General features: G+C 49.5%; 1 protein-coding gene and 1 long non-coding RNA gene across 2 annotated transcripts in view; both read left to right on the top strand.

The window, feature by feature from the left end:
• The window catches only part of C2CD2 (C2 calcium dependent domain containing 2), a 46,101-nt gene extending 42,260 nt beyond the window's left edge, over positions 1 to 3,841 (top strand). Inside the window, exon 14 of the mRNA XM_090271879.1 lies at positions 2,587 to 3,841. Within this exon, the coding sequence (XP_090128005.1) occupies positions 2,587 to 2,807 (221 nt within the window). The 3' untranslated portion in view covers positions 2,808 to 3,841. The remainder of the gene's footprint in view (positions 1 to 2,586) is intronic.
• A 6,975-nt stretch (positions 3,842 to 10,816) lies between these two features.
• Positions 10,817 to 25,769, top strand: LOC150020579 (uncharacterized). The gene is made up of 3 exons (XR_016510028.1): positions 10,817 to 10,873; positions 25,318 to 25,438; positions 25,723 to 25,769. It is a non-coding gene; the product is annotated as an uncharacterized LOC150020579 (long non-coding RNA).
• The last annotated feature ends 110 nt before the right edge of the window (positions 25,770 to 25,879 follow it).

Genomic DNA, 25,879 nt, shown 5'->3' with positions numbered 1-25,879 from the left:
CGCAGACGTGCCCTTTACAGATACCTGTTGGCCGCTTCTCAGGGGTGGGTCCCTTCCCCTGGCAGCTGAGATGCCACGCCAACAGCACAGAAGAGCAGGCATGAGCACCCGGGCATCCTGCGCTGGGCCCACGTCAGCAGGAGAGGGCGCGTGATCTCAGGCAGCCTTTGCTGGCCAGCGCTAAGATCTGCCTCTGAAGTCTTGGGGAGACGTACCGGGGCTCCAGCCTATAGAATTGCAAACTCCCCTCATCTCACCCCTCTGTCCAAGAAGCTGATGTTGTCCCCACGGAAGCCATGACAAGTCATGTCACTTCGGGGAATCCACAGGCCTGGTGGCTCATGAGGGAGAATCTGTCCCAGGGCCCCCCAGCTTCTGGTGGTTGCTGGCCATCGCTGATGTTCCCTGACTTGTAGAAGGATCACCCGCTAGCTGTCTTCACCTTCACACGGCATCTCCCTGGGTCTGAGTCCAAATCCCCCCTTTTATAAGGACACCGGTCATATTGGCTTAGAGCTCTTCTCAGTGACTTCACTGTAACGTAGTCACCTCTGTGCTGACTGCCCCTAAATAAGGAGATTAGGACCCTAACATATGAGTTTTGCAGAGGTGTGGTCCAACCCACACCACCGCCCCTGCTCACACCCGAGGTCCTGGCTCCAGACCCCAGAGTGGTTTCAGGGCAGGGACACATGTGAAATGGGCTTTGGATATGGGGCTTCTGGGAGAGACCCTCTGAGTGCCGAGACCCCAGGCTCCAGCGAACCTGGTCTGCTCCCCTCCATGGGTAGGGGCGTGGGGTTAGAGAGTCCGGGTTCACCGAGTGGTCCCCCTGGTCCCTCCTGCCTCTTCTCCATCCCATGGTGTATCTGTCTAGAACGCCCAGCTTAACTGAAAGCAGGTAGGTGCCTACAGTTCAGAAATGGCTCCTAGGCCCCCAACCTGAGGCTCTCTGGTCAGGCTGGGAGCCCCCTCACTGCACCCGGGCGTTTGATGCCCCAGGTAATTCACCAGTGGTCACCACTACATGCACCCCACCAGCCAGACTGCAGGGTCAAGTGCAGTTGGTGGTGGTGATCTGTAGCCCCACTGGTGATCTTCTGTGATGCTCCCTGTTATAGGGGTTTGAACGGCTGCAGGAACAGACGTGGACAGCCTGGGGACAAGGACAAAGCCGCTAGCACACCTAGACTCGCCCTCTGGCTCTAACCCCTTCCCAGCCATCCTTAAAACCCTGCACACAGCTCCCAACTGTCGATAACTATAACAAGTGTCCTCATGAGTTTTCAGAATGAACTACTTGATTGGATCCAAAGAGAAAAAAAAAAATTTAAAGTTTCTCAGCAGCTCCGAGCAGATTAAATCAGTCCACTTCCTGGCTCTCTTGAGCTACTCTGTCCTGCTTAGCTAGCCCAGGCAGCACACACAGGACACGAGGTTCATCCTTAAAGCCAGGTCCAATATGTGGCCTCTAAGGTCACGAGCATTCTGCTTCCCCCTGGGTAAGTGTTGATTATCCAATGTCTGCAGACAGTGAGGACAGAAGAGACAGCTGATACTCCTCACCTCCCTGCCCACTTTGAATAGACATGGTGGGTATTTTTGCATGTTGTGGCTGTTGAAGAATTTGTCACATCTGTCTATCAGCAAAAGAATGAGTTGCCAAATTTACTATAAAGCTTCCTCTGTGATCTGCTGATCTTCTTTCAAAGTCACTCACACCTACATGCAAGTGGTAATGAACTTCACAGGCTAGATGGAAAGACTTACTGACCTCATTGGGCCTTGGGTCAAGATGGAAGGACTCCCTGACCTCGATGGGCCTGGGGTCACAGGGTGTTAAGCTACTCTGTGAAAGTGTAAGATGAATGAGTTCTGTTGCCGCCTTAGCTTGCATCTGCTCTTTAAGGAACCCTTACTGTTGCTGCTGCTAATTTGTTTGTTCATTCCATAGTCCACCTCCTGACATTACGTACCGATTGGTCGAGCCCATATGAAATTGGGGTTTGGTAGGTCAAAAACGATCAAATAACAGATATCTCATAGGACTTAACCTGATATGAAGTTATAAAAAAAAAATCTCACTTCCCCAAAGAATGTATATTGAACTTTCCCAAGACAGTGAATCCCATTGTTCTCAGGGTCCTCCGCTTGACTTTAATGGCATGACCATCCTTTTGGGGGTTCCTAGTATTGCTTTGCCATTTATAACCTTCCTAATAAAGGGGAGTCAGGGGGTAGAGTGCTGAGGGGACCCCAGGGGCCAAGTTGAGGACAGCCTACTGCCATCCGGTTTGACTAGAGTCAGTGATTTAAACACCTGCCCTGGAATGGGTGCCACGTGATAGTCCAGCTCACTGCTTCTGCCCTCAGAATCTTTTTATTTCATCTCGAAAACTCGAGTGCTTTGCACGGAAGCCAGATTCCAGTGGTTTTTCCCCACGCAAATAGCGATGGCACACTGGAGTAATAAGCTGCTTCTTATCAGAGTCATTCAAACCTCCTCTTTTCTTTTTCAACCTGGCCCAGTCGCTCAGGGTTTCACCCACAGCCCCGCTGACCAGCCCCTGTGCTTTGCTCTTCCAGGAGGCATTTTAAGGAAAAGCGCGAAGCTGTTCTTCCGCCGGCGGCATCAGCAGAAGGACCCCAGCCTGAGCCAGTCCCACAATGACCTGGTGTTCCTACAGCAGCCGGAGGGGCCCCGGAGGAAGGGGGTCACACTCACCAGGATCCTCAACAAGAAGCTGCTGTCCAAGCACAGAAGCAAGATCACCATGAATGGCACCCCCGGGGACCCCAGTGTGTAGGCCGGGGTGGGTGGCCTCATTCACGGTGATGCTGGAGACGTGGACCCGCGAACACCCCGCCAGGATGGAGCGGGACTGCCATGACCTCAGACACCCGTCTTGTCTAGCTGGGGTTTTCCTGACAGTGCCGCCTTTTAAAGGGGGAGAAAAGTGAGTCTCCAGCTGAGAGTTTCTTCCAAAGAGGACGGACTAAACCCATTTACCACCAGATGTCAGAGCGGCCTGGGTGGCCTCTGCCATGTGGGCTGTGCTCAAGTCTAAGAGCTCAAGTTCAATGTTAGAGGGAGATTTACATTATGAACTAAAGAACACACTACCTTGGGCGTGGATGAGGCAGGTTTGGGGCTTCAATTTCACCCACTCTGCGCTCTACCAGGTATTATTTTGGGTCCACGCCAGGACTGCGTCACAAGGAAGCGACGACCCTCTGTGCTGTCACTGTGAACGGAATGCGTAGGTCACCTCTTCTGTGTGGCTGCTCAGGATAAAACGGTGCGGCTGGCCCTGAGTGCAGTGAGGTGGGACGCAGGCAGGTTTCCATAAACAGAGAAGTCCCGATAGGAACGGAAACACTGACGAACCTAGGAAGACATTTGCCTTTGCTCTTAGCCATTAGAACTTGGAAAATTATGCAAATACGAACTATATCCTATGCATATTATGCCGAACACTTTTCTAAGTTTCCTTGGAGCCTGTTTGCACGGTGGGAACTATGTATATGACATCTTGTACAGTTTTTACATGTTCTCTGTAGGGTCAAAAGCTCTAAGAGTCCCAGCGGAGCAGTCTACACACGGACTTCTCCCCACCTGGCTCTTGCAAAACAGGAGCGTCGCATGCCTCTGCAATGCACGTGGGAGCAATAAGTGACAGCTAACTGAACGTGGTGCCCACACGCACATACCTGGAGTTTCTTAATCTGAGGTTGGTTTGCCAAATATTGCCAGTAGCTGAAACAAAGTACTTTTAGGGCAAAAGAGGAAACTATTTTATGTCTCAGGAACGGAAGGTGAATAAAAAGTGGGCGAAGCGGGCATCAGACTTCTTCCAGGAGCGCGCCTGGATTCTCCTGGGAACGGTGTTTGACACACTTCATGGGGCCCATCTTTTGATTTCCTTGATAGGCGACTGTAATATCCCTACGTGTCTTTCCGAGCACCTGCCACCTCAAAATGCCACTTGGGTTCACTGACAGTTGTCCCGTTGGTCCACCCCTGAAGGTGCTGCTTTGGGGAGATGTGCTTGTTCAAGAGTATTTGCCATCAGTTTTAATGGTTTCCTAAGGTTAATTTTCCTCCAACAAGATTTAAAAGGCTGTTAGGAAAACTTGGCTTGTGTCACGGATGTGAAATTGGGGGCGCTGCTTCGTTCAGGCGCTTTTGTCAACCCTTAAACATCTATTTCAGGGGTAGTAGAGCCACTGAGGAACAAAAGCTTTTATAAAAATCAAAATTATAGACTTTATTTGGAGGGAGAAATTAGAAGACTACATTAAGAATTTTACCTTAAAATGCACATTTAAAAATTCTTAAGTGTCCCAGGAATTATCATGTGACTGTAAAATGACTTTTTTCACTATACTTTGTTTTTATAGATTATATCCCAATTTTAATCGTTGTAAAATAGCACCTGATGTTACAAAATCCATTGGTACCAAATCAGTCCCCACAGGTCAGTAATCACTACAGGTCTTTTTGGGACATTGGTCACTTGAATGTTTTGTTTTACTTGAAGGATTTCTGTTCTTTCTTGTGGTAGGCAGACATGTAACATGCAAATATTAATTCTAAGAAGACATTATGTGTCAGAAAAATAAGACACTGGTCAGAAGTTTTTAGAACAGTTTTATGTTTGTGTAATTTTGGAAATTCAAATGGACTCAATTTACTCCAGTGTGATTTTATCAGAGTTTTAGAGTTTTTCTTGCTCTCTGCCCCCTGCCTAAAAAAAACCCGAAAACCAAAAACTTTTTAGCCATTGCCATTCCCAGTCTGACCCCAGGGGCATCCTGTTCACAGATGTCTTCGTCAAGAGCTCTGCTTTCTCAACTGCCCTGTGACTTGAAACCTCTCCAGGGCCCTGGGAAAGTGCCAGGTGGACTTCCTCCTTCCCTTGCGGTAAAGCAAGTGAGTTAACGTGGACACTGAGTGTTGTCATGGAGATCCACGTTTCTCTGTGTCTGTGGGGTACACATGAGACCCCTGTCTATTTGGGCATGGTTCAGGAGCCCGTCCTCCAGACACACATGCTTTGTCTGCATAACGGCCTTTTCTGAAGTCCCGGAGGACACAAAACGGAACAGGGAACAAAAGGAGAAAAGCATGTCAGGGCAGCACCGTGAGACAATGGGCTGTATCGATACTGTGAATGTTTCTTTTCCAAGCTGTGTATCCAGGTTTGTTTTTTAATGGTGTAGGGTATTTATGTTAAAGTCAATGTCATTAAGGTTAAATGTCAATTACAGTTATACAGCAGATACAGAACACGCTGATTTGTAAATCACTGATTCCCTCACCTTTTCTATACACTTCAGTGGCTTGAGGGCTTGCGTTTTTGTTTTTTGGTCTCAATGAAATTTTTTCAGAGTGGTATTTTAAAAGTGACTCCTCATAGAACACTAATATGATGTGTGTCTGTCTGTCTGGAACCGGGAGCGCACGAGGATTTTGATGAGCTGGCACGCTTCCATGCACTTTGCCCGGGGTCTTTGTGGAGGAAGGGAATGGAGCTTTAGGTATGAGTGCGCTTTAATGTAGCATTAACAAAAGTATCCATCTCATTCTGTTCAAAACCAGCTGTGAGGAAGGTTTAGGTAGTACTTTATTGCAGTCAAGTCTTCAGTTGAAGTTCAAAATCAGCCCTTGATTCCTGGTGATGGCTACCTGGCCAGTCACTGCCAACCAATCACAAATTAGAAACCTGTCTAGATTTCTGATTGGTTCTTCTGGCCACATCAGTAGAAGAAAGTTGCACATTTTCTTCTTGAGCAGAAGGGAAAGATTAATTTGCCCTGCTGCCGCCAAATGCAGATGTTTTCTGAGGAATAATCTATGGCCCTTGGGACCGCAAGAGTACAAGCTGGTGGACGTTGGTGGTCGGAACACTTATCTCTACCAGGTGGGGAGCAGGCTAGGCGTGGACGCAGACCCTGATGCCCGCCCACTGCCCCAAACTGCCAAGGCATGATTACCAAAGCCAGTGGCCCAGGGACCAGGCAGCGCTAAATCCTGCAAAGCAAACTCAGGTTACCTCCGGCTCCTTTTCTTTAGCGTCCCCACGGGACATGTGCAGAGGCATTCTTCACCTGCCCAGTGCGCCCAGGCTCCTACCGATCAGTAATGTACCATTTATCATTTAGGCTTGTGCTTTTTTTGCCCAATGTCACACTAAAGCTACGTTTTTTAAAAAGAAGAAAGTAAAAGGTTTTCTAGGCATGTGGGAAGGTTTGGCTTGTGACCTAGCGTGTCGGTGAGTTTGCGTGACAATGATTGTATTCCTTGTTAGCACTTTAAAACCCGACTCTAGCCCTACACCGGCCCTGTGCAGTGGCTCATGGGAGGTGTGGCTGGAACATGAACGGTCTTTAAAGAAATAAACATACACGTGGAACACTAAAAACTGAGTGCTTTCTGCTGAGTCCTGTGGGGCTCGGAGATCCCCGCTCCTCTGAGGGTCCCAGAACCACGTGCAGCCGGTGTAGAAGAGGCTTCCTCCTCGCTCAGTTCCTGGCAAAGGGCCTTCCTCCTAACATCCTTCTTATTTGATTTTCAAGCCATTTAGCACCCTGTTTTAGGTCTGGGGCTAAACTACTTACTGGGACGTCAATGTTAGCAGTGAAGTGCCCGGGTCAGGGTGAATTGTGGGTGCTACCAGTCAGGGTCTGTCTACCTACCTGGACTGGTCCCCAAGTGGCAAAACCCGGCACAAGGTGCCTGTGGGACCCTTTGTGACCCCCCAGAAACCTGAGGGGTGCTGTCCCCTTGGGGTGGAAGCTTTTATCCATCCATTGACTCCCGTTATTAATACTGTGCCCAGTGGTAGCCCATGGATGAGTGTAGAGAGCGGGGTCAGGGGACAGAGCCCGACACGGGATGCACATGATGAAAAACATACCATTTTTTTTACCTCAGTCACCTTTACAAATGAATACAGGGTGCTGTGTGTATATCAATGAGTCATTTATTTAAAAGAAAAGGCAGATCACTTACCACAGAGGGCTGGATACCAGGCGGGTGACCTGGTGCCGTGCCCCCAAAGAGAAAGTGCCAGGCCAAACACTTCCCACAGTGACCTAGAAGCTCAACTTTTCCCAAGTACCTCTGCTCACTTTGGCTCTGTACCGACTGTCCAAAATGCAAATTGCCAAGTTGTGCCCTGCAGATGCCAGACATTCAAAGCTATTGATTATATTGATGTCCTCAATATTGATAAGATAAAGTTAGATGCTTAGGTGCCTTACATATAAGGTGCCTACCTGATATTTTATACAGAAAAAAAAAAAAAGGCTTGAGATCACAGTGATACTAGCTAATACTAATCAAGCACTAACTACGTGCTGGAAATTTTTTCATGTGTTTTACACATAGTGACTCCTGTACTCTTTGAGATAAACCTACAAGTTATAATCCCGTCCAGCTTTACCGATTGGGAAACTGAACACAGACAGGTTAAGTAACTTGCCCAAGATAACACAGCAAGTGAGTGGCAGAAGAATTTGAGCCCAGGCTGTCTGGAGAATCCATGTTCAAAGTCATGAGTCTCTTCTACCTTGTGTCAAATGGAGAGAACAGGACTTATGCCCTCATGTGGTCTTTTCCGAAATTAAAGCGTAATACTCCCTGTTATGGGCAAGAATAATATAAAGTGAAATGCAGTGCTTTGCACATAATAGGAATTAAATGATCTGCTAATGACTTCTCTCCTTATCTGGACGGGGAAAATTAGCCAGATTGAAAACAAAAGCTAGAGGGGATGTAGCGAAGTGGCTTAGGATGTATGTATGTCCATAGTGTTCAGTGCTAACAGAGTTTTATACTTACATTAACAAAGAACCAGAGCTGATGAGAGGTGTCAGGCCAATGTCAGGTTTGGGAGCATCACCCCTAATCTGGGGTCACCCAGTAGAGTGATTACTTCTTTTTTTTTTTTTTTTTTTTTACTATTCTAGATATCTTTTTTTAAAGTATATTTTATTGATTATATTGTTACAATAGTTCCAATTTTTTCCCCCTTTGCTCCTCTCTGCCCAGCACCCTCCTCCCCCAGCAACCTCACCCCTCCTTAGTTCATGTCCCTTTATAACCTTGTAAAGGACAATGGGCAAAGGTCTCATGCTCCTCTAGCTGCTTCAAGCTGGACATGGTTGTCATCCTACCTACCCTTGGGTCCAGAAATCCCTAATAAGAGTGGGGGTGTGGAAAGTGATTACTTCTTAATGTCACAGCTAGTCTCTGCTCGGAAAGAAAATAGCATTGTTAGGAAAACCCACTCATGATAATAAAAGCTCTTATGTTTATGTTTTTTTTTAACTTCCCCAACTTATTATTTTTTTTTAATTTCAAAGCAACAGAATGACCTATATACCTAGATTCACCAATTCTGTGACATTTTGAGGTATCATGTTTCACCCTAAATTCTTCAGAATGTGTTTTCTAAGAACAGAACATCAGTCCTTATATTCGACACAATTTTCACTCTTGGAAAATATTTCATTGATTCCATACTATCATCAAGTATCAAATCCATATTCAAATTTCCCCAATAACATCCTTTAGAGGTGAGTTTTCTCTTCTTTTTCTGCCTGAGGTTGAAATATTGTACATTTATGGCATTAGCTGTAACCAATGAAAATTTGAAAATTTAAGCAACAAAAGTTGTCAACTTAAAAATTTTGGATATCAGTCTGTCTTAAAAGACATTATTTCCAGCCTTCATAGAAGGACTATACTGAACACACTGAGAATTCTTTTGAAGAGGCAGTGATGTTGTGAGCCCCCCAGCCCTGTGCTCAGTGTTGCTGAGAAATGGCTTTATGTGGGTTGATCTCATCTACTTTTCATTCCTGCTGTGACCTGTCACTTTTTCTGTAAATGACCTGTTTTTGTTTATGTACATCGGTCCATATTTAGAGGCCCAGAGAACCAGCCATCTGGGCATTTGGGAATTTTGCGTAATGTCACTAAAAGGATGTGTGTGTGTAGGTGGGGGGGAGTGCATATTAGCAGTGGTGGTCAGTTTGTGCCTTTAGAGGTTGGGGAGCATTTGGGCAGAAGACCTGGAAAACCGGGGGAAGTGTTGCAAGATGGAGGACTCTGAGACCGTGTTTGAGGAGGAGAAGGCAGGCTTGGCCAGTGTGAACAGGGCAGAGGTAAGAGGGCCCAGGTGAGTCTGGGAGGCTGTAGTCCAGCCCTATTGTACATGCCACTGGGAAGTCCCTGGAGGGTATCAGGGAGGGTGGAGGAAGGCACCCTGAGCAGCAGGACACTCCACACCTCCTCTCCTGCGCTCAGCCTTCCACCTGTGGATACCCCTTTCCGATGGGGACTAGGCAGAGGCGGAATTAATGGCGGGCGCGGCAGGCGCGCGCCCTGGGCCCCGACTTCTGAAGGGCCCCGCAAAACCCCAACTTTACACTGCTTTCTAATGCCACCAAGTTTGGTTTCATATGTGCAATTTTAATTACGTACAAGTTGTAAACTTGCGGGGCCCTTCAGAAGTCGGGGCCCAGGGAGTGCGCCTGGTGTGCCCGCCGTTAAATCCTCTGGGGCTAGGGACTAACCTTATACATGTACTAACTCATACAAGTGAACCCCTCTATACCAACTTATTCTCCCACCAGAAAAGGATGTGATAGCTGGTTCTCTATGGGCTCTGCAGTGTAATGCTATTCAACTTTTTTAAATCTTTGCTAATGCAACAGGTAAAAACGATCTTACTACAATTTACTTGTTCTCACATGACAGTATTTGAACAGTTTCTGATAACCTTAAGAGCCATTGCATTTTATTGTGAACTGTCCATAGACTTATTGGATTATTTATCCTTTTTAAAAATTGATTCATAAGAGCTTTACGTGTAAGAGTGAAGAGTCCCTGCCCATATCAATTTCAAATAATTTTCGCCCAGTTCATCACCTTCCTTTGACACTATTAATGGGGGTTTTGGCCAGACAGAAAGGAACAAGACAGTTTACTTCTTTGACTCTAAAAGGCCAGCATTAGGTTAAAATTATGTCCCTTCCATTTCTAATATTTTGTTTCCACATTACGTTTGGTGGGATGGCGTCAAGAGGCCACACAAGCCCCCAAGATCGGGAAGGGAAAAGGGGGCAGAAACACCCGGTGCCAGGGAGTGGTCTGGCTTCAGCTTGGCTCTGCCCTGGGCCAGAGGTGCGTTTCTGGGACTGCCCACTTATCAGCGCACTCCACCAGGATTCAACTGCCCGGCTCTGCCACTCGCCAGCCAACTACTGGGCATCTAATACTTTAGGAGCTTGCTGGGCGCAGAGCGAGCGCTATGTTTACTGGACTAGAAAGACGGCCAAGAATCCAAGAAACCCATCGTCTAAATTCAGAAATTATGATTGGGCAGCAAACCTCAGGCCCGATTTAATGAAAAATTCGACCCCTTCTCCCTCCCACCTAACCCCGATGAAGTCAAGGCTCGACATAAGCACCGCAAGGGTAAAGGGGGCTGTGCGAACCGTCCGTGCACGTCTCTGTCGGGGTTGCGGGGCCGCGCCACGCCATGCGGGAAAGGGCCTCCAGACACCTCCCCCTGCTCCGGGGAAAGAGCAGCTGGAACCCAGATCTCTTCTCCCAGCCGCTCCCACAGCTCCCCAGTCCGCGCCGCCCTCCGCTCCTTCCAAGGCGCCCGCTCCCCGTCCAAGCCTCCGCTTCCAGCCCGTCCGCTCCCGGGCCACGCCGCCCGCACCCTCTCCCCACCGCGAACTACAACTCCCACAATTCCCCGCCACCGCCCCCCCGGCTTCCGGTGCTGCGCAGTTTCCGGAGCGGATCGCAACCCGGAGTCCGGATCCGATCCCGCTCTGCACATTCCAAAGGCAGGTAAAGCCCGGGGCCCCGCGCCCCGCGGCCACCCCCGCGCTTACCGCCCCCGCCCGACCCGCGCTCGCTTCCTCCGCGCGCCCGCCCGCCCGCCGCCCCAGCCCCGCCCGGCCTGCCGCCGCCGCCGCCCCGGTCCATCCGCCATGCCGACTGTTCTTTGTTACATTCGCCGGCTGTGGGCACCGTGGGCGATCGGAGTCAAAACCCGGCTGGATTTCCCGGAGCCGCTCCGGGATCGCCCTGAGTGCCTCCCGCCGTCCTCTCTGCCGCCTGGGCGCTCCGGGCCCGCCGCCCGCCGCCCAGTGGCCCGCGCCTACCGTCCTCGGCCAGCGCGGCCCGCGGGCGCGGGGCTGGGGGCTCCTCCGCCCCCGGCCCGGCGTCTCCGCCCCCGGTTCCTAGGTCGCCGACGGCCCCCCGTGATGTCACTCTCTCCATACCGGGGCACAGCCCCCGCGGGCGCGCGGGAGGTCCTCTGGACCCCTGCCCCTGCGGTTAGAGAAGCAGGAGGCCGAGCGACGGGGCTTCCCAGGCCCCCCAAGAGCATCCTGCATCTCGTTTCTGTAATCCCCTGGGTGGCAGAGGGAAGGTAGTCAGATCCATGGACAGGTGACATGTGCCCGCCTTTGAGTGGGTGGCTGGGCTTGGAAGGGCGCGCGCCCTGGCGCAGACAGGTGGAGGAGCTGGCCATGTGGCCTCTGAGCAGAGGGACAGGTAATCTCGGTGAGGGGCAGCTTTAGAAGCGAAAACTCATTATGGAAATGTAGACCTACCTGCGAGTTACAGTTATTATGTGTTTACCTTTATTAAGCTCTTAATGGAGTGGACGAGGTTTTTTCCACAAATGCTCAGAAATTGCCTACTTCCCCCTCCCCTCAAGGTTAGTTAAAATGGTAGAAACAAGTGTGTGAGCAAAGACAGGTGGACCCCATATGCGTATGTAAAGATGCCAGCACACAAAATCCACGTGTGCTTAAGCCTCTAACACAGTCCGCACTCACCTGATGAATCTGGAGAACCCAGCGTGGTTCCTGGAGGTGTTTTTTAAGGATGAAAACTAAAGGAGCAACTGGTTTTGTGATAACCCTTAAAAGGCAAGAATGAGAACTCTCCTTAGAGACTGCACCAATGTAAATACTTTGTTTTTATAAGTGAGGTGCCCCCCCCACACACACCATATTTTGTTTCAAAACCTGGACATTTTCACGTTCTCCACATTTTCACTGCTCCACTTGGCTTCTCTGCAGTTCCTTGACATCACTGCCTTATGGTGAATGGTTAAAAAATCAGAGAACTATAGTTTGGATTTTGAAAGGGAAACACAGTAATATTTTTTCATTATCCCCCAATAGCTTTGATTCATACTTTTGCAGAAACATTGCCCAACAAGGCCCATAATAATATGTTTGCTTTTGGAAGCAGAAGGGACATTCTGTTACTTTTTTCAGAAGACAAATAAATTAACACCAGTAGAGGCTAACAGCATTTTTTGGAGTTACTGTGTTTGAGAAAGAACTCTGTTTCCTTAGGACATACCTCTCATGTTTTTCTTTTGATAACATCTGTGTGGAAGGCCATTTTGCAGATTTAAGGGAGATTTAAGGCAACTCAGAATTTCTGACACGTGATTTCATAGCTTAAGAATGTAAGCAGTGACTTAAATGCTTTCTTGGCTTCCTCTTCCTTTTCACATTTTGTAAAGTGTGGGTGATCCCTGTCTAGTTCACCTCACGGTTCCTGAATGCATGTGTTCATTGGTTTGGCCATTCATTCAACAAGTATTTATTCACCGGGCACCTGTTATGTGCCTGGCAGTACGGAGAACAAGAGAAAGATCTTGCCTGCTGGACCTAATGGTCTGGAGGGAGGAAGAGAAGACAATGAACAATAAGACCATGTCAGGTCCATGGTGGTTAGAGCGTGGAGGAGAAGGAAGACCAGCAAGTGGAGGCTGTGGTGTAGGTAGGGGTGGGTACACTCCGGCAGTTGGGACTAGAAAGGTCAGTCTGAGCAGGAGACCAGTGCTGTGAGGTGCCCTGTGGAGATCTGGGGTGAGGGTGTCACTAACAGATGAATGGAGACTGCAAAGGCCCTGGGGTAGAACCATGCTTTGTGCGCCCAAGGATGAGAAGGGCCAGTGTGAGCCGGGGGAGAAAGTACAGGAGGACAGCGCAGGCTGTCCTGAGTGCCAGGTGTGTGCTACTGGGGGCTTTGGGCAGGGGAGGGACAGAACCTGTGTCTCTTCAGAGATGACCATGTGGCTGATGCTTGGGAAATTTGGGCTCCACAGGTGCCACTAGACATGGGGGGAGGCAGAAGGGGAAATGAGGAGTGAGGATGGGGTATTTCTGGAGCGAGGCAGGCCTTGCTGCTGGTTTGGTTGGGGAATGTGGGGAAGGTGATAGGAGGTGCCATTTATTGAGGTGCAGATGACAGGTGTGCCCATGTGGGAAGCGAGCAGGGGAATCAGGGCCCTGCAGATGAGCAGCATCATCAAACTGTCCCTCTGGGGTGGAATAAACCCTTGCCCAGGGCCCAGTCTTGGTGTGGGCTGAGCCCTGGGGTGTGGAAACCTCAGGGTGCCCACAGAGGTGTGGGTGCCTCAGGAGTGAGCCCACGGTGGGGTAAGACCTCAGACTTGGTGAATGGAAGGTGCCCTCATGCTGACAGAGGAAGTGGGGGCCTGTTGGTACTTACAGTGGTCATTGGTAAGTGGCTGTGGGGACGCTGCCGTAACCAGGCTCTTCCGTTCCCAGCTGCCTGTCTGTGGAGCAAGGCTTTCTGCGCTCACAGTTAGAACAGCGGAGACGGGCTGAGCTGGATGTTGCCCACCACCTGTGAACCGATTGTGGGGAAAGCCCTGCCCGTCTCATGGAACATAGCTTCTGTGTTAGGGACCTTTTACTGAAGCAGGTGCTGCCATTCTGTTCCGATAATAGGGTCTCAGTGACTGCAATGATAACTCAAATCCAGAAGAAATTAGCATCCACTCACGGCCATAGAAAGTCAAGACTAATTCGATTTCTATGCATATTTGTAGTGTGATCGATAGAGTCGTTTTGAGTGCGAGTACGTAACATTGGGTGCAACGACCGCAGTGATGGGGATAGGAGGTCGCAGAGGAAGAGGTGCTGTGACCTTCCTGGCGGCCAAGGAAGAGCATGTTCGCGTGCTTCGTGAATAGACGGCGGTAGAGCGCACACCGTCCCGTCGAGCTTAGAGCCCAGTAGGCGGGCTTAGGAGAGTGACATACTGCTTTTATTTTAGGAGTCAGTATTTATAATATACTGGACATTTACGTCCCTTGCAGCTGTTTAAACCAGGGATGCTAGTTTAAGCTGTCAGCGCACATATAGAGAATAGCGTTTGGCAAAGCACCTTTGCAGGAATATTAGCTGGCGCCTGGAACCAGGCATCGGGCAGGGTCTGGGGCCTTGGGAGGGCCAATGCTGGACTGGGCCACTGGCTTGGGAGGTGACGGGAGTAAGTGCTGGGTGCAGAGGGAGAGAGGACCAAAGGGCCAGCCTGGGTTACCCTCTGCGGTGGCTTTCATGGGGGATGGGAAGGAAGAGGGGCTTAGGAAGGCGTGTCCAGCAGGACGGAAACAAGGGAAGCACTGGGAGACCAGAGGAGAAAGATTTGCCGAGGGAAGGGTGAGGGCCCTCTGTGGAATGCTGCCCAGGGGCGGGAGCCAGCGAAGGGGTGGGTGACGAGGTGAACTGGTGTGGCAGGTTTTCCCACTGAAGGGAGTTTGGAAGGTGAGGAAGGCACTGGAGTTCTTCCCAGGAATTTTGCAATAAAAGAAGACAGAAATGGGGCACTGGGGTGGCGGGGGGACGAGTGGGTGCTGTGGGAAGCTGGTGTGAATAACCCAGGGGGCGTGATTCGCTGTAGAGAGGGGGGTGTGATAACAGAGGTGTGATGCTGTCGTGCCTCCTGGGGGAGAGCGAGCGTGGCCTGCCCACGTGGTGTGTGGCAGGTGTGGCCAAGAGGGCTTCAGAGGGGATGGCCATTTGAATGTGGTCTGAAAGGTGAGGCGGCAGCTGGACGGAGGGAGAGCTTCTGGAAGAGGAAGCGAGAGGAAGGGGGTGCAGAGGCCGGGAAGCTGGTCCTGGGTGCCTGGCAGTGGAGAGGCGCCGTGGGACTGGCGGGGCGGGGAGCTCAGTGTCACCGAGGGGCCCTGGGGAGGTCTCTCGTCCTAATCAGATCCGAGGAAGCCCCGTTCTGAGTCTTCCCCTCAAGCCTTCCAGAACGCATGCTGTCCTGTTTCCACAAACCAGATATAACTGAAACTTGGGTTTCTCAGAGATGACAGCTTTCCGTCCCCGAGAGGGGCCCTACGGTATTGGCTCCGTTTGCCTTGTCGATGTCCAGCACAGTCTGCGTCTGCGCCTCACGGCAGTGATGCCTTGCGGGTGTTGTCAGGACACCCTGACTAATGGGCCTTCTGCCCTTGGTGCGGCTGGAGGCAAACTCGTTAGAAGTAGAGGGACCTTATATCATGCTTCCTGAAAGAGGACTGTCACTTCTTACTTGCTCTCTGGGGACAAGGGACTGTACCTTCTGGACAGAGAGTCTGTCTTTGAGAAGGAAGGAGTATTCTTAAGTGTTTAGTAACTCTGAAGGGCCTTTGGCCTATTATAAGTTTTAAAAATATATGAGCTAATAACTGATAGTAAGTTTGCTTTTTATGGTGACCAAAAACATAAATGTAATTTTAGCACCTTATTAGTCAAGAGGTTTATAGAAATCCTTGTTCTGACCAGGCCACTTCAGTTCTGTTTATCGATCCTGTTGCCTGGCTCCCTTAGGTCCCTCTTGGGTCCCTTTCCCCCAGCACATCTACCTCCTCTGGACTTGGTTCTCTGACACTATTCATTCTCTGCTGAGGGTGACAAGGACCTTTTCAAAGCTCCCAGGATGCCTAATTTTAAAATTTCTTGTTGTCACACAGGCCCATTATGTAATAAGAATCAGTGCTCATATACCCCCTCCCCCTTTTTTGTGTTTAGTAAAAAGATTACTTGCAGTTAAAGCTCTAGTCACCTGATAAAGTTAATGCTACCTCAGTTTCTATTGTTAAGATGACAGAGTATAGACCTTTCTCTCACCTCTTTGCTCAGAAATTCCTCTTAAAGAACCAGACGTGAAAATCAGGAACATAGAAGTCATCTTTGAGGAAACTAAGAGGTTAAGAAAGACAGAACAGAAGAAATTATGAAAGAAATAATACAAGAAAATTTTCAGGCTGAAGGACATGCGTGCCAGGGTGAAAGAGCCAACCTGTGCTCAGCATCAAAGCAGGGCATGAAACTCAAGGTCATTGCAGCTAAAATAAAAATTCTAAAAGATTCGGAGGTTGGTAGTCACAGACAGAAGGCTGCTGGCTGGAAAGACACCAGACTCCTCAGTCGTAATGCTGGAAGCTGAAGGACGATGGAGTCCTGAGTCAGTGTTCTGTGTGAAAACGACCATGTGCCCCGGCTAACCAGCTGTCATGTGGGATTAAGAAGAAGACATTTGCAGATAGGTTAAGCCCTCTCAAAAGATTTGCCTGCTAGGCCCCACTCTAAGGAAACTATGGGAAAATGTGCTTCGCAGATCGAAGGACTAAACCAAGAAAATGGAAGCAAGAGGCTTCAGGAAACAGGAGCTCCGTTTATACCAACAGAACAGGCAAATCCAGGTGATGGTGAAGAGAAGGCCCAGCCTGCGGCCTGTGTCAGACCTGACCGGCAGCCAGGACAGGAAGGGTGGGCTTCACGAACTGCTGGCCCGCCATTGGCTGGACCCCGTGAAAGACAAGCCATAGGAGAAGCTATTGCAGGATGCGCAGAGATGTAGCCATGGGTACCCTGTGCCCCACACTGCAGCCACTGCCACCGGACTCGACACACGTACAGCGAAGCCTCCACAGAAGTAGCAGAAACAGCACAACAAAATCACACACAAACAACACAAAATGGTACAAAACAAAATCTACAAACAACACACAACAAAACCTCCACATAAAGCCCTGGCTGCTGTGGCTCAGTGGATTGATTGAGCGTTGGCCTGCGAACCAAGTGTCGCTGGTTCGATTCCCAGTCAGGGCACTTTACTAGGTTGCACGTCAGGTCCCCAGTTGGGGGCGCGAGTAAGAGGCAGCCACACAGTGATGTTTCTCTCCCTCTCTTTCTCCTTTCCCCTCTCTCCAGAAATAAAAAAATAAAATAAACAAGCAAACAAATAAATATTTAAAAAAAAAAAACCTCCACATAAGCAGCAGAGACACCACACAACAGAGTCTACACACGAGACCTACTCAAAACAGCAGCGTACCAAAGTCTGTGCCCAACACGAGACTTACACAAAAGTATACAATAACCCCCACACGCAAACAAGCAGCACACAACAAAATCTACACACAGCCACACAAAATCTACACATAACACGAGGCCTACACGACACAGCAAAACTTCCACACAGACAGCAGAGGCAGCACAACAAAATCAACACACATCAAAACCTACATGCAAACAGCAACACAAGGCCTACACAAAACGCAACAAAATTAACATACACATAAAACAACATAAAATCTACACCCAGCAGCAGCAAACAAAATTCACCTATAAACAAGAGCTAAGCAAATGTAAAAAAATAAATCAGTTGCCCCTAGAAAAGGAATGTGTTAGTAGTGAACTTTGGAGTTTACCATAGAGCAGCTTACTGAGTCCTCGGTAATATTTTCAGGGTCATCATATTACATACACTGGTTTAACCAGAATTATGTTGGGGAGTGACGGAGGGGAGAACGTGTAAGAAAGCTAACTGTTCACCTACCATGATCAGAACTGGAAATACAGCCCCCAAAGTGGAGAGGCTTGGGGATCCCAGTACAAGCCCGTTATTTTGAGATGTGGAAGTAGATGTAGCAGAAAAGCCCAAGGACTTGAGGGGGGTCCAACTGGTAATGGGATCGGAGAGCAGGGGTGTGGAAGGGGGTGCTTCTGGCTCTAAGGCCCTGCCTGTGCCTCACAGCCATTCGCTTTAGAAGAATAACAGTGACCTTAGATAGGAACAAAAGCAAGCTGTGGGGGTGAGGGACCCCACCACTCTGTTGTATTGGAGAGCTTTGCCCTGGGAGGTGGCTTGATGGGCCAGGAGACTGGCTTTGACCGTGTAGGTCATGTAGGTATGTGCCATGTCACTCCGGTGCCCCTCCCGATTCCCATGTCTGAAGTTAAGGGGCTGCTGGCGGGCTCTCTGTGGTCATGGCAGAGGCCTCCTGTTCTGTTTCCAGCCTGTTACCGTTCACACAGAGGGGCTCTGGGCTTCCCACCTCTACTGTCACGACCCGCTGTCAGCCTGCAGACCCTGGACTAGGAGCCAGTGGGGCAGATGACGCGGCTCTGGGGAATTAGTCTCCAGGCGCTGAAATGTTGTAGGTACAGTCACCAAGCCTGGCCCTGTCAGAGTCCGATTCTGCCCTCACAGTGGGCTCTCTGCGGCAGGGATCAAGGATGTGGGTTAAACGGTGACAGCCTGGGGGCTTTACCAGTGACAACTGCAGCCACAGACAGACAGACAGAGAGAAAAGGACCCAGACAAGACTGAAGGCGGTGGTGCAGGTGGGAGGGGGTGTAATGGGGGATCAGAGAAAATCCAGAAATAAAAACTCCTGGGGCAGGGAGCTTATTAAATTGGCTGGAGCAGCATGTCATGTATGATGTAAAATACGATTAGAAAGAAAGGGAGGTCCCAGCCAGTTTACAGAATTGTCAGTGCCAAATTCATGAGTTCGAGCTGTTGGTTAATAAGCATTGAGGAGTGACTGCTGTGTATGCCTTTTCTTTATAACACGAAAGCTGGCGTTTGAAAAACACGCACATAGCATAGTAGTGATGCGGGATAGAGGACAATGGGGTGGACATCTCTGAGAACCGCCATCGCATGAGGTCGTAACAATGAACTAGAATTAAAAATTGTACCTCTGCAGGCTGGAAAGGGGCTCAGAGTAGATATTCTAACCCTCTCCTTGTACAGACGAGGCAACTGAGGCCCCTGGAGGGGAAGAAACTAACTTGAGGTTTCACATGCAGGAAATGGCAGAGCCAGGTTCACTCCCTGGTCTCTGGTGCCTGTCATATCACAATAGGACCTGCCCCTTCCCTTATACTGACAACCCAAAGTATGCTCTGGACCATGGTTCTAGCATGTGGATCGCTAGGTGCAAAGTTGTTTTTGGTCCAGGTAAGTTCAGGAACTGCTGGACTACACACATTCCCACAGATTTTTATTGCAGGACTTCTCAGGGCCTTTAAAATGTCACTGTGTGTCAGAACTCCAGAATGGGAATTACAATGTGTCACAAATTTATTGGTCACAAAGCTCCTCCCCACCCACCTGCTATCCCCACCCAAAGTACTCTTCAGAACAATTCTGCAGCACGTTAGTGAAAATCACTCTTTTTGTTTGCTCTTTTCCTTTTGTGATTTTTTTTTTTCCTCTATACTTTTAATGTTGTCATGAGGGTATGCATCCAGTGGGAAGTGTCCCACTTGCTTAAAAAAATGTCCTGAGCCTCTAGACCAGGACTGGCTGCTGAGCACTTGTGATGTCGCTGATCCAAATTAGGATAAGTTTGAAGTATAAAATGCAGACTGGATTTACAAGACTTAGGATGAAAAAAATTATGAGTGATTTTTAATATGAATTACATGTTAAAATGATAGTATTTGGGATATAGTCTGTTAAATAAAATGTTACCAAATTTACGTATGTGAATCCTGGCAAGAATTGTTTTTAGATATAGACAAGATTGTTCTAAAATTTATACGGAAGGACCAAGGAACTAGAATGGCCAAGAGAATTTTGCAATAGAAGAAAGCAGGGGAACCAGTCTGCCCAATTATAAGACGTACTATAAAGCATGGCAGCCGAGACTGTACTGATTGATCTCTGCCAAGTGTGGTGTTGGCGGGAGGATAGACACAGAATCAATGGAACAGAAGCAAGAACCCAGAAATAGACCCACGCAAACGTGGTCCACGGGTTTTGGATAAAGGTGCCAAAGCAATTGAATGGTGCTGACGCAGTTGGACATCTAGAAGCACAAAAATGAGCTTGGACCGCAACCTCACCTCTTATACAAAAATTAACTCAAATTGGATACTAGGCTGGAATGTAAAATGTAAAACTATGAGTCTTTTCCAAGAAACACCTTTGAACCTTAGAGCCTAGAGCAGAGGTCTTAGACATGGCCCCAGAAGCATGGTCCATAAAAGGAAGAACTGATGAAGTAGACTTCATCAAGATTAAAAACCTTGGTTCTGCAAAGACCGTGTGAAAAGGATGAAAAGACAAGGTGTAAGCAGGGAGAAAATATTTGCAAACTGCCCATCTGACCAAGGATCTAGAGATATAAGGAACTTTCAAAACACAGCAGTCAAAAAGCCAGACAGACCAACTAGAACATGGGCAAAAGAGAGGAAGAGACGTCTTACTGAAGAGGATTTACAGCGGGCAAATAAGCACATGAAAAGGTGTTCAATCTCATGAGCTGTTGGGGAAGGAAATGCAAACGAAAACTCCAGCAGGGGCCACTGCACGTCTGTGAGAAGGGCCGCAGTAGAAGTTGGGAGCCACAGGCCGGCGAGAGGGCTAGAAACTGGATCTCCTGTGTCACCAGCCCGGCAGTTTCTTAGAAACTAAACATCCACTTTCCACGTGTGTGTTACACGCCATTGACTCAGCGCCGACTCCTGGTGACCCTGTGAATGAGTGACATCCACAGCGTCCTGTGGCTTCTCACGTCTGTGGCTTCTTTGATGGCGTCCCTTCACCTCCCGTGTGGTCTTCCTCTTCCTGCTGCCTTCCATTTCCCAGCGTCCACTTAACACATGGCCCAGAGACTGCACTCGTGGGCATTTATCCCGGAGGCGTGACCACTGATGTCCTCCCAAAAACCCATGCGCAGTTTTTTTATAGAAGCTTTATTTGTACTAGGCAAAAACAGGGAGAAACCCGAGTGTTCTTCAGTGACTGAGTGTCGTGGAATATCATACAGCAGTAGAGAGAATGAACTGGTGATTCACGCAGCAACCTGGATGGCTCTCAGGGACATTATGCGGAGTTAAAAAAAAAAAAAGGTCACACTGTATGATTCCACTTAGATGACATTCTTGAAATGAAAAATTATAGAGGTGGAGTTGGGGATGGTGTGGGGACCCGGAGGCGGCTGTAAAGGGGACACGCAATTGAGGTGGGTGCATGAATCTACACCTGTGATAAAATGGCAGGGAGTTACGTGGACATGTGCTGTGACAAGGTCAGCTTTTCTGGTGTCAGTAGCATGCAATTCTTAGTGCTGTAGTTGCGTAAGAGCTTTGATGTTATATACAGTTAGGTAAGAGATGAGGCTTGGGAAAAAACTGAGTGAAAGGCACATCAGACCACTCTCTGCTAATTTTGAAACTTCCTGTGAATCTATAATATTTGAAAACTTAAGAAACAGCCAGAATAATATTACAGGTGTGGCTCACCTCATATTTCTCTTGGGGAGTGCTGCTTTGATCAGTGAAAAGACTGGTAAGTCATCCAGGCCAGTCATAGACCCCCAGGGCGGCAGCCATCGGTGCCCCTCCTTTATCTGTCTCCCTCTATCGTGTTCCCGGCACGCCCTGCCAGGGTAACAAATGAGATAACCTTCATTTCACCTTCACATCGACAGCCTCCCTGAAAAACGCCCTTTACTTTGCTTTATTTGTGTTTTAGAATTACGAAGTCTTAATTTTCCACTGTTTCAAAGTTGATTACTTTTTCTAAAACCCAGCCTTTGTAGGTCACATTAAAAGATAATCTTTTACCACCCCATATCTGTTAGGATGGCTACATTTTTTTTTTTTAATCAGAAAATTAACACGTGTTGGAGAGGATGTAGAGAAATTAGAACCTTTGTGCACTGGGTGTGCATGTGAAGTGGTGCAGCCGCTGTGGAAAACCGCATGGAGATGCCTCAAATAATCGAACACAGACTTATCACACGACCCAGCAGTCCCCTTTCTAAGTAGTGGGTTGGCTGGAAAGTCTGTTTGGTTTTTCCATGAGATGGATCTAGTAGCGCTTAGTTGTCTTTAACTTCCTTCAAAACAATTTTGTTAGGTTGTATTGTGTTAGCTGTCACATAAGCATGCATTTAAAAAAATCAAATTTGGTGAATTTTTGTGCAGCCATTTTAATATTGAAGATGGAAGAAAATAAGCAACATTTTCGGCGGATTAGGCTTTATTATTTCAAGAAAGGTAAAAACACAATTGAACAACAAAAAACGATTTGTGCAGTGTATGGAGAAGGCGCTGTGACTGATCGAACGTGTCAAAGCGGTTTGCAAAGTTTTGTGCTGGAGATTTCTCGCTGGACGATGCTTCACGGTTGTGTAGGCCAGTTGAGGTTGATAGCGAGCACATCGAGACATTGATTGAGAAAAGTCAGCATTATACCACATGGGAGACAGCCGACATACTCAGAATATCCACATCAATAAAATCATTGATGAAAATGAAATACGTGTCTTTTATCTTATGGAAAACACTAAGTGGACTTTTTGGCCAGCCCAGTGTGTACCCCCAAAGAACTGAAAGCAGGCTTTTCCTGAGGTATTCGTACCCTTGGCCTCACGGCAGCAACTATCCACAGTAGTCAGCACATGGAAGCAACCAAAGTGTCCAGCGACAGACGGACAGATAAACAAAATGTGGTCCATCCAGACAATGGAGTAGTTTTCTGCCTTGAAACGGAAGGCCATGCTGAACCTGCTATACTGCACGGACGAGCTGTGAGAACATCGTGCTGAGTGGAATCAGCCCGTCTCAGAAAGGCAAGAACTGTGTGACTTTATGTATCTGAGGGACGAGAATAGTCACATTCATATTAAATAATCTTTTAAAACACGGTCTGTGCACGCTGTGCCGCCATTGAGTGAACCTGCGCGTCCTCTGCTCTCCCAGGACCCTCGCTCGGCCCTGTTTGCCTGGGGACTCATGCGAGGGGGTGTGCTGGGATAAGGGGCTGCTCCCCGACCCTCTCCGGTCAGTACTTGAATAGCGGCAGGCCTTAGAATGCCCTGTGGTGGTGTTCTGGAAAAACACTGTGTTTTTACAGAAAATGTGTGCAAAACTCGAACTAGTCTGATGAGGTTTCTGGGCTGTCCATGCTGGAGGTTGTACTAGGGTGTCTTTACAGCTCAGTCCTGGATGGTGACCTTTTGCAGCCTAGAGAGGAACTGGCCCCTTACCACCTGCCCGAGGGCTGGGCTCTGGCACTGTGGTCCCTGGCCCCTGGAGCACGGGGCCATGGCTGGAGGGCTGGCACGGGCTTGGTGCTCTTGTGCAGCTGCTCCCGCCCCATACAGGTGTGCCACGGTGTCGAACCTGCCTGGTAACCACAGGGAAGCCTGTACATATTGTTCTAGATCTTTCCCCCTTTGTTGAATGCATAGGGTTTCCATGGGGAGCTGAAGTATTTGCCAGCTTTTCCCAGAAGCGGAAGATAGGACATGTTTGTTTGGCCAAATTTGGGTCCTTCCCCCAAACCTCTCCGTGTCCTTCCATGGGGTCCCGACTGCCCCTCGTCCTGCAGTGTCCGTGGGAGGACAGGCTTTGTACGTGTCCCGCCACCCCAGGTAAAGCAATCCATTAGCACAACCTGGTGGTGGTGGGTTTCCTGGGAATGCCTGGGCGAGAAAGGACATTGTCTTATTAGAGCTGATAAAATGTTCTCAAGGACGCTAGGCACTTTCCTGAAAAGCTGCCCTTTCCTCTAACAGCATTATTGGTTTGCAAGATTCTTGCCTAGCACAGATTTTCTGTTTAAACTTTCTTTCAAGTCTGTGTAGCTGGAAACCCTTAACCAATCTTACTGTCCCAGGCAGAGGAGGCAGAAGCCCTGTGAAAGCAAGGACAGGCAGTGCAGTCCCCCACCCCCCCAGGAGGCCACAGGGGAGGAGGACCTCGGCTCCAGGCCTGGCCTGCTCAGGGCAGGACCAAGCGGGCTGCCTGCGGAGTCCGGGCCGTGGGTGGTACCCAGGAGGTGCTCTGTAACTCCTGAGAAAGTGGTATAAGCATTTAATCTAACCAAGCTTTTAAATTTCTTGGCATAAATTGTACATATGAAGTATTTGAACATTTTCAACCAACTTGTGATTATCTGAAGGCCCAGAGGGAGTCCAGTCAGAAGCCGTCAGGGCTCTGCTGTGTGCAGAGTATTCCGTGCAGAGCCCATAGGAGCTGGAGGGGAGAAGAGGTGGCGGAGTCTGTGATCGCTCCCCCCACCCCACTGCCTGGGCCTGGCAGCGCAGGCGCTGAGCAGGTGCCTCCGGTTCCTGCCTCCGGGCCCCCCAGTCCAGGGAGTGGAGAGACTGGATCAACAACACACACCTGATGACCACAGCGGCGAAAACTGCGGTGAAGGGGAATTGCAGGGCGCTTTCAGGAAGTGTTACAGGGGCCCTCATTTGGACAGGTGGATCGGAAAGCGCTCCCCAGAGAAGTGACAATTAACTAAGCCAAGAAGAAGGAGTAGGCGTCAGCCAGCAGCAGAGCCTGTGGGAGGCCTGGAGGCGGGAAGGAGCTGGGCACTAAGGAAACCACGGCCGCTGTGGCGGGAGAGGGTCAGCGAGGGGGAGGGGAGGGGGGCACAGGGGGCTGCGGGGTTTGGGTTTGGTCCCAGGCGCCGGGGGTGGGGGGGGAGCCATTCAGTTTCAGTTTGGCAAGTAATCTGATGGGGTTCATGTTCTGGAAGAGCCCTGAGCAGTGTGGAAAATGGGGGAAGGGGGGGCAGGGCAGGAAGACACCTTGGGGGGGGTTGGGGAGGGGGAAGGCGGGCAGGCCAAGGGAGGCACAGGGTAGAGACGGCAGGGAAAATCACCCTGGTGGTTTGCCTTCGGCGCCTTAAGGGCAGGTTGGCAGTCCCACCGCGCTGCCTTGCTTCCTTGTTATAATAACTCCCTCGGCCACAGTGAGCTTTTCCGTGTGTGTTTGGCAAATCCGAGTTTTCCTTGGGACTCTGCGTCTGTGTTCCACTCTCCGAGCCCCTGGGGAGCCTCAGGAAGCGCCAGGCGCCACTTTCCCCCAAAGCTGAACACCTGGGGTGCATGCAGGCCAGAGGCGCTGGGTTGGCTTCTGGGGACGGAGGGCGTGGGAGTGGGGGGGGATCGTTACTGAGCGGCACGTGCTGCATGTAGTGCACTTGCTGTTACCCCCAGAACCGCGTGAGGGGAGCATTTTTATCTCCGGGCTCTAGAATGAACAAACAGGTGGGGGCCCAGTGCCCGCTGTACCTCAAAGGATGACTAGGAACTAGGAATGACTGGACCTGACAGAGGTTTTGTGGGGAGCAGGGGTGCCCTCCCCCACGATGCCCCGTTGCTTTGGTCCCCGGACAACCGAGCGCCCTCCGGGTTTCAGGCACCAGCCGGAGCTGAAGAACCAGGGAGGTTGCACCAGACGTGGTCGCCCTGGAGGACCTCAGGCCAGCGAGGGAGGGGAAGTGGCAGTGTGAAAACCGGCTCGTTAAACGCGGTGATAGGTTTGTTTCACAAATGGAACCGTGGCTAATATAAAAAGATGAAAGTCTGAAATCATGAAGACTTCCTAATCTAGAAGTCACTCAAGTCCATTGCTTTTATTAAAAAGAAACATTATTTTAGGGGAGAACACACTTCAAGACCCCAGCCCCATCCTCCCATAGAGGGGACCCCACAGCATGTTCCCGTAAAGCACAGGTGCCGGGAGGCCTTTGGCAGGAATCTTCTTTCAGGATTGCTTTGGCAAGAGGCCTGTCATTAACGACGCTCTCTCGTGTCCTGACAGGTATCAGCAATGGCCGAAGATGGCAGCGAGGAGATCATGTTCATCTGTGAGTGGCCGAGCCTGTCCTCCAGCGCAGGCGGGCGTGGCGCTGGGCAAAGCCACGTCCACGGGCCCACATTTTGTCTTTATAATACAGAAGAGCAGTTTCTTTTTCAGT

The sequence above is a fragment of the Furipterus horrens genome, unplaced genomic scaffold, assembly GCF_987537825.1.
Source record: "Furipterus horrens unplaced genomic scaffold, mFurHor1.1.pri manual_scaffold_1, whole genome shotgun sequence".
Taxonomy (NCBI): Eukaryota; Metazoa; Chordata; class Mammalia; order Chiroptera; family Furipteridae; genus Furipterus; species Furipterus horrens.
This window is presented reverse-complemented; position numbering and strand designations above follow the sequence as displayed.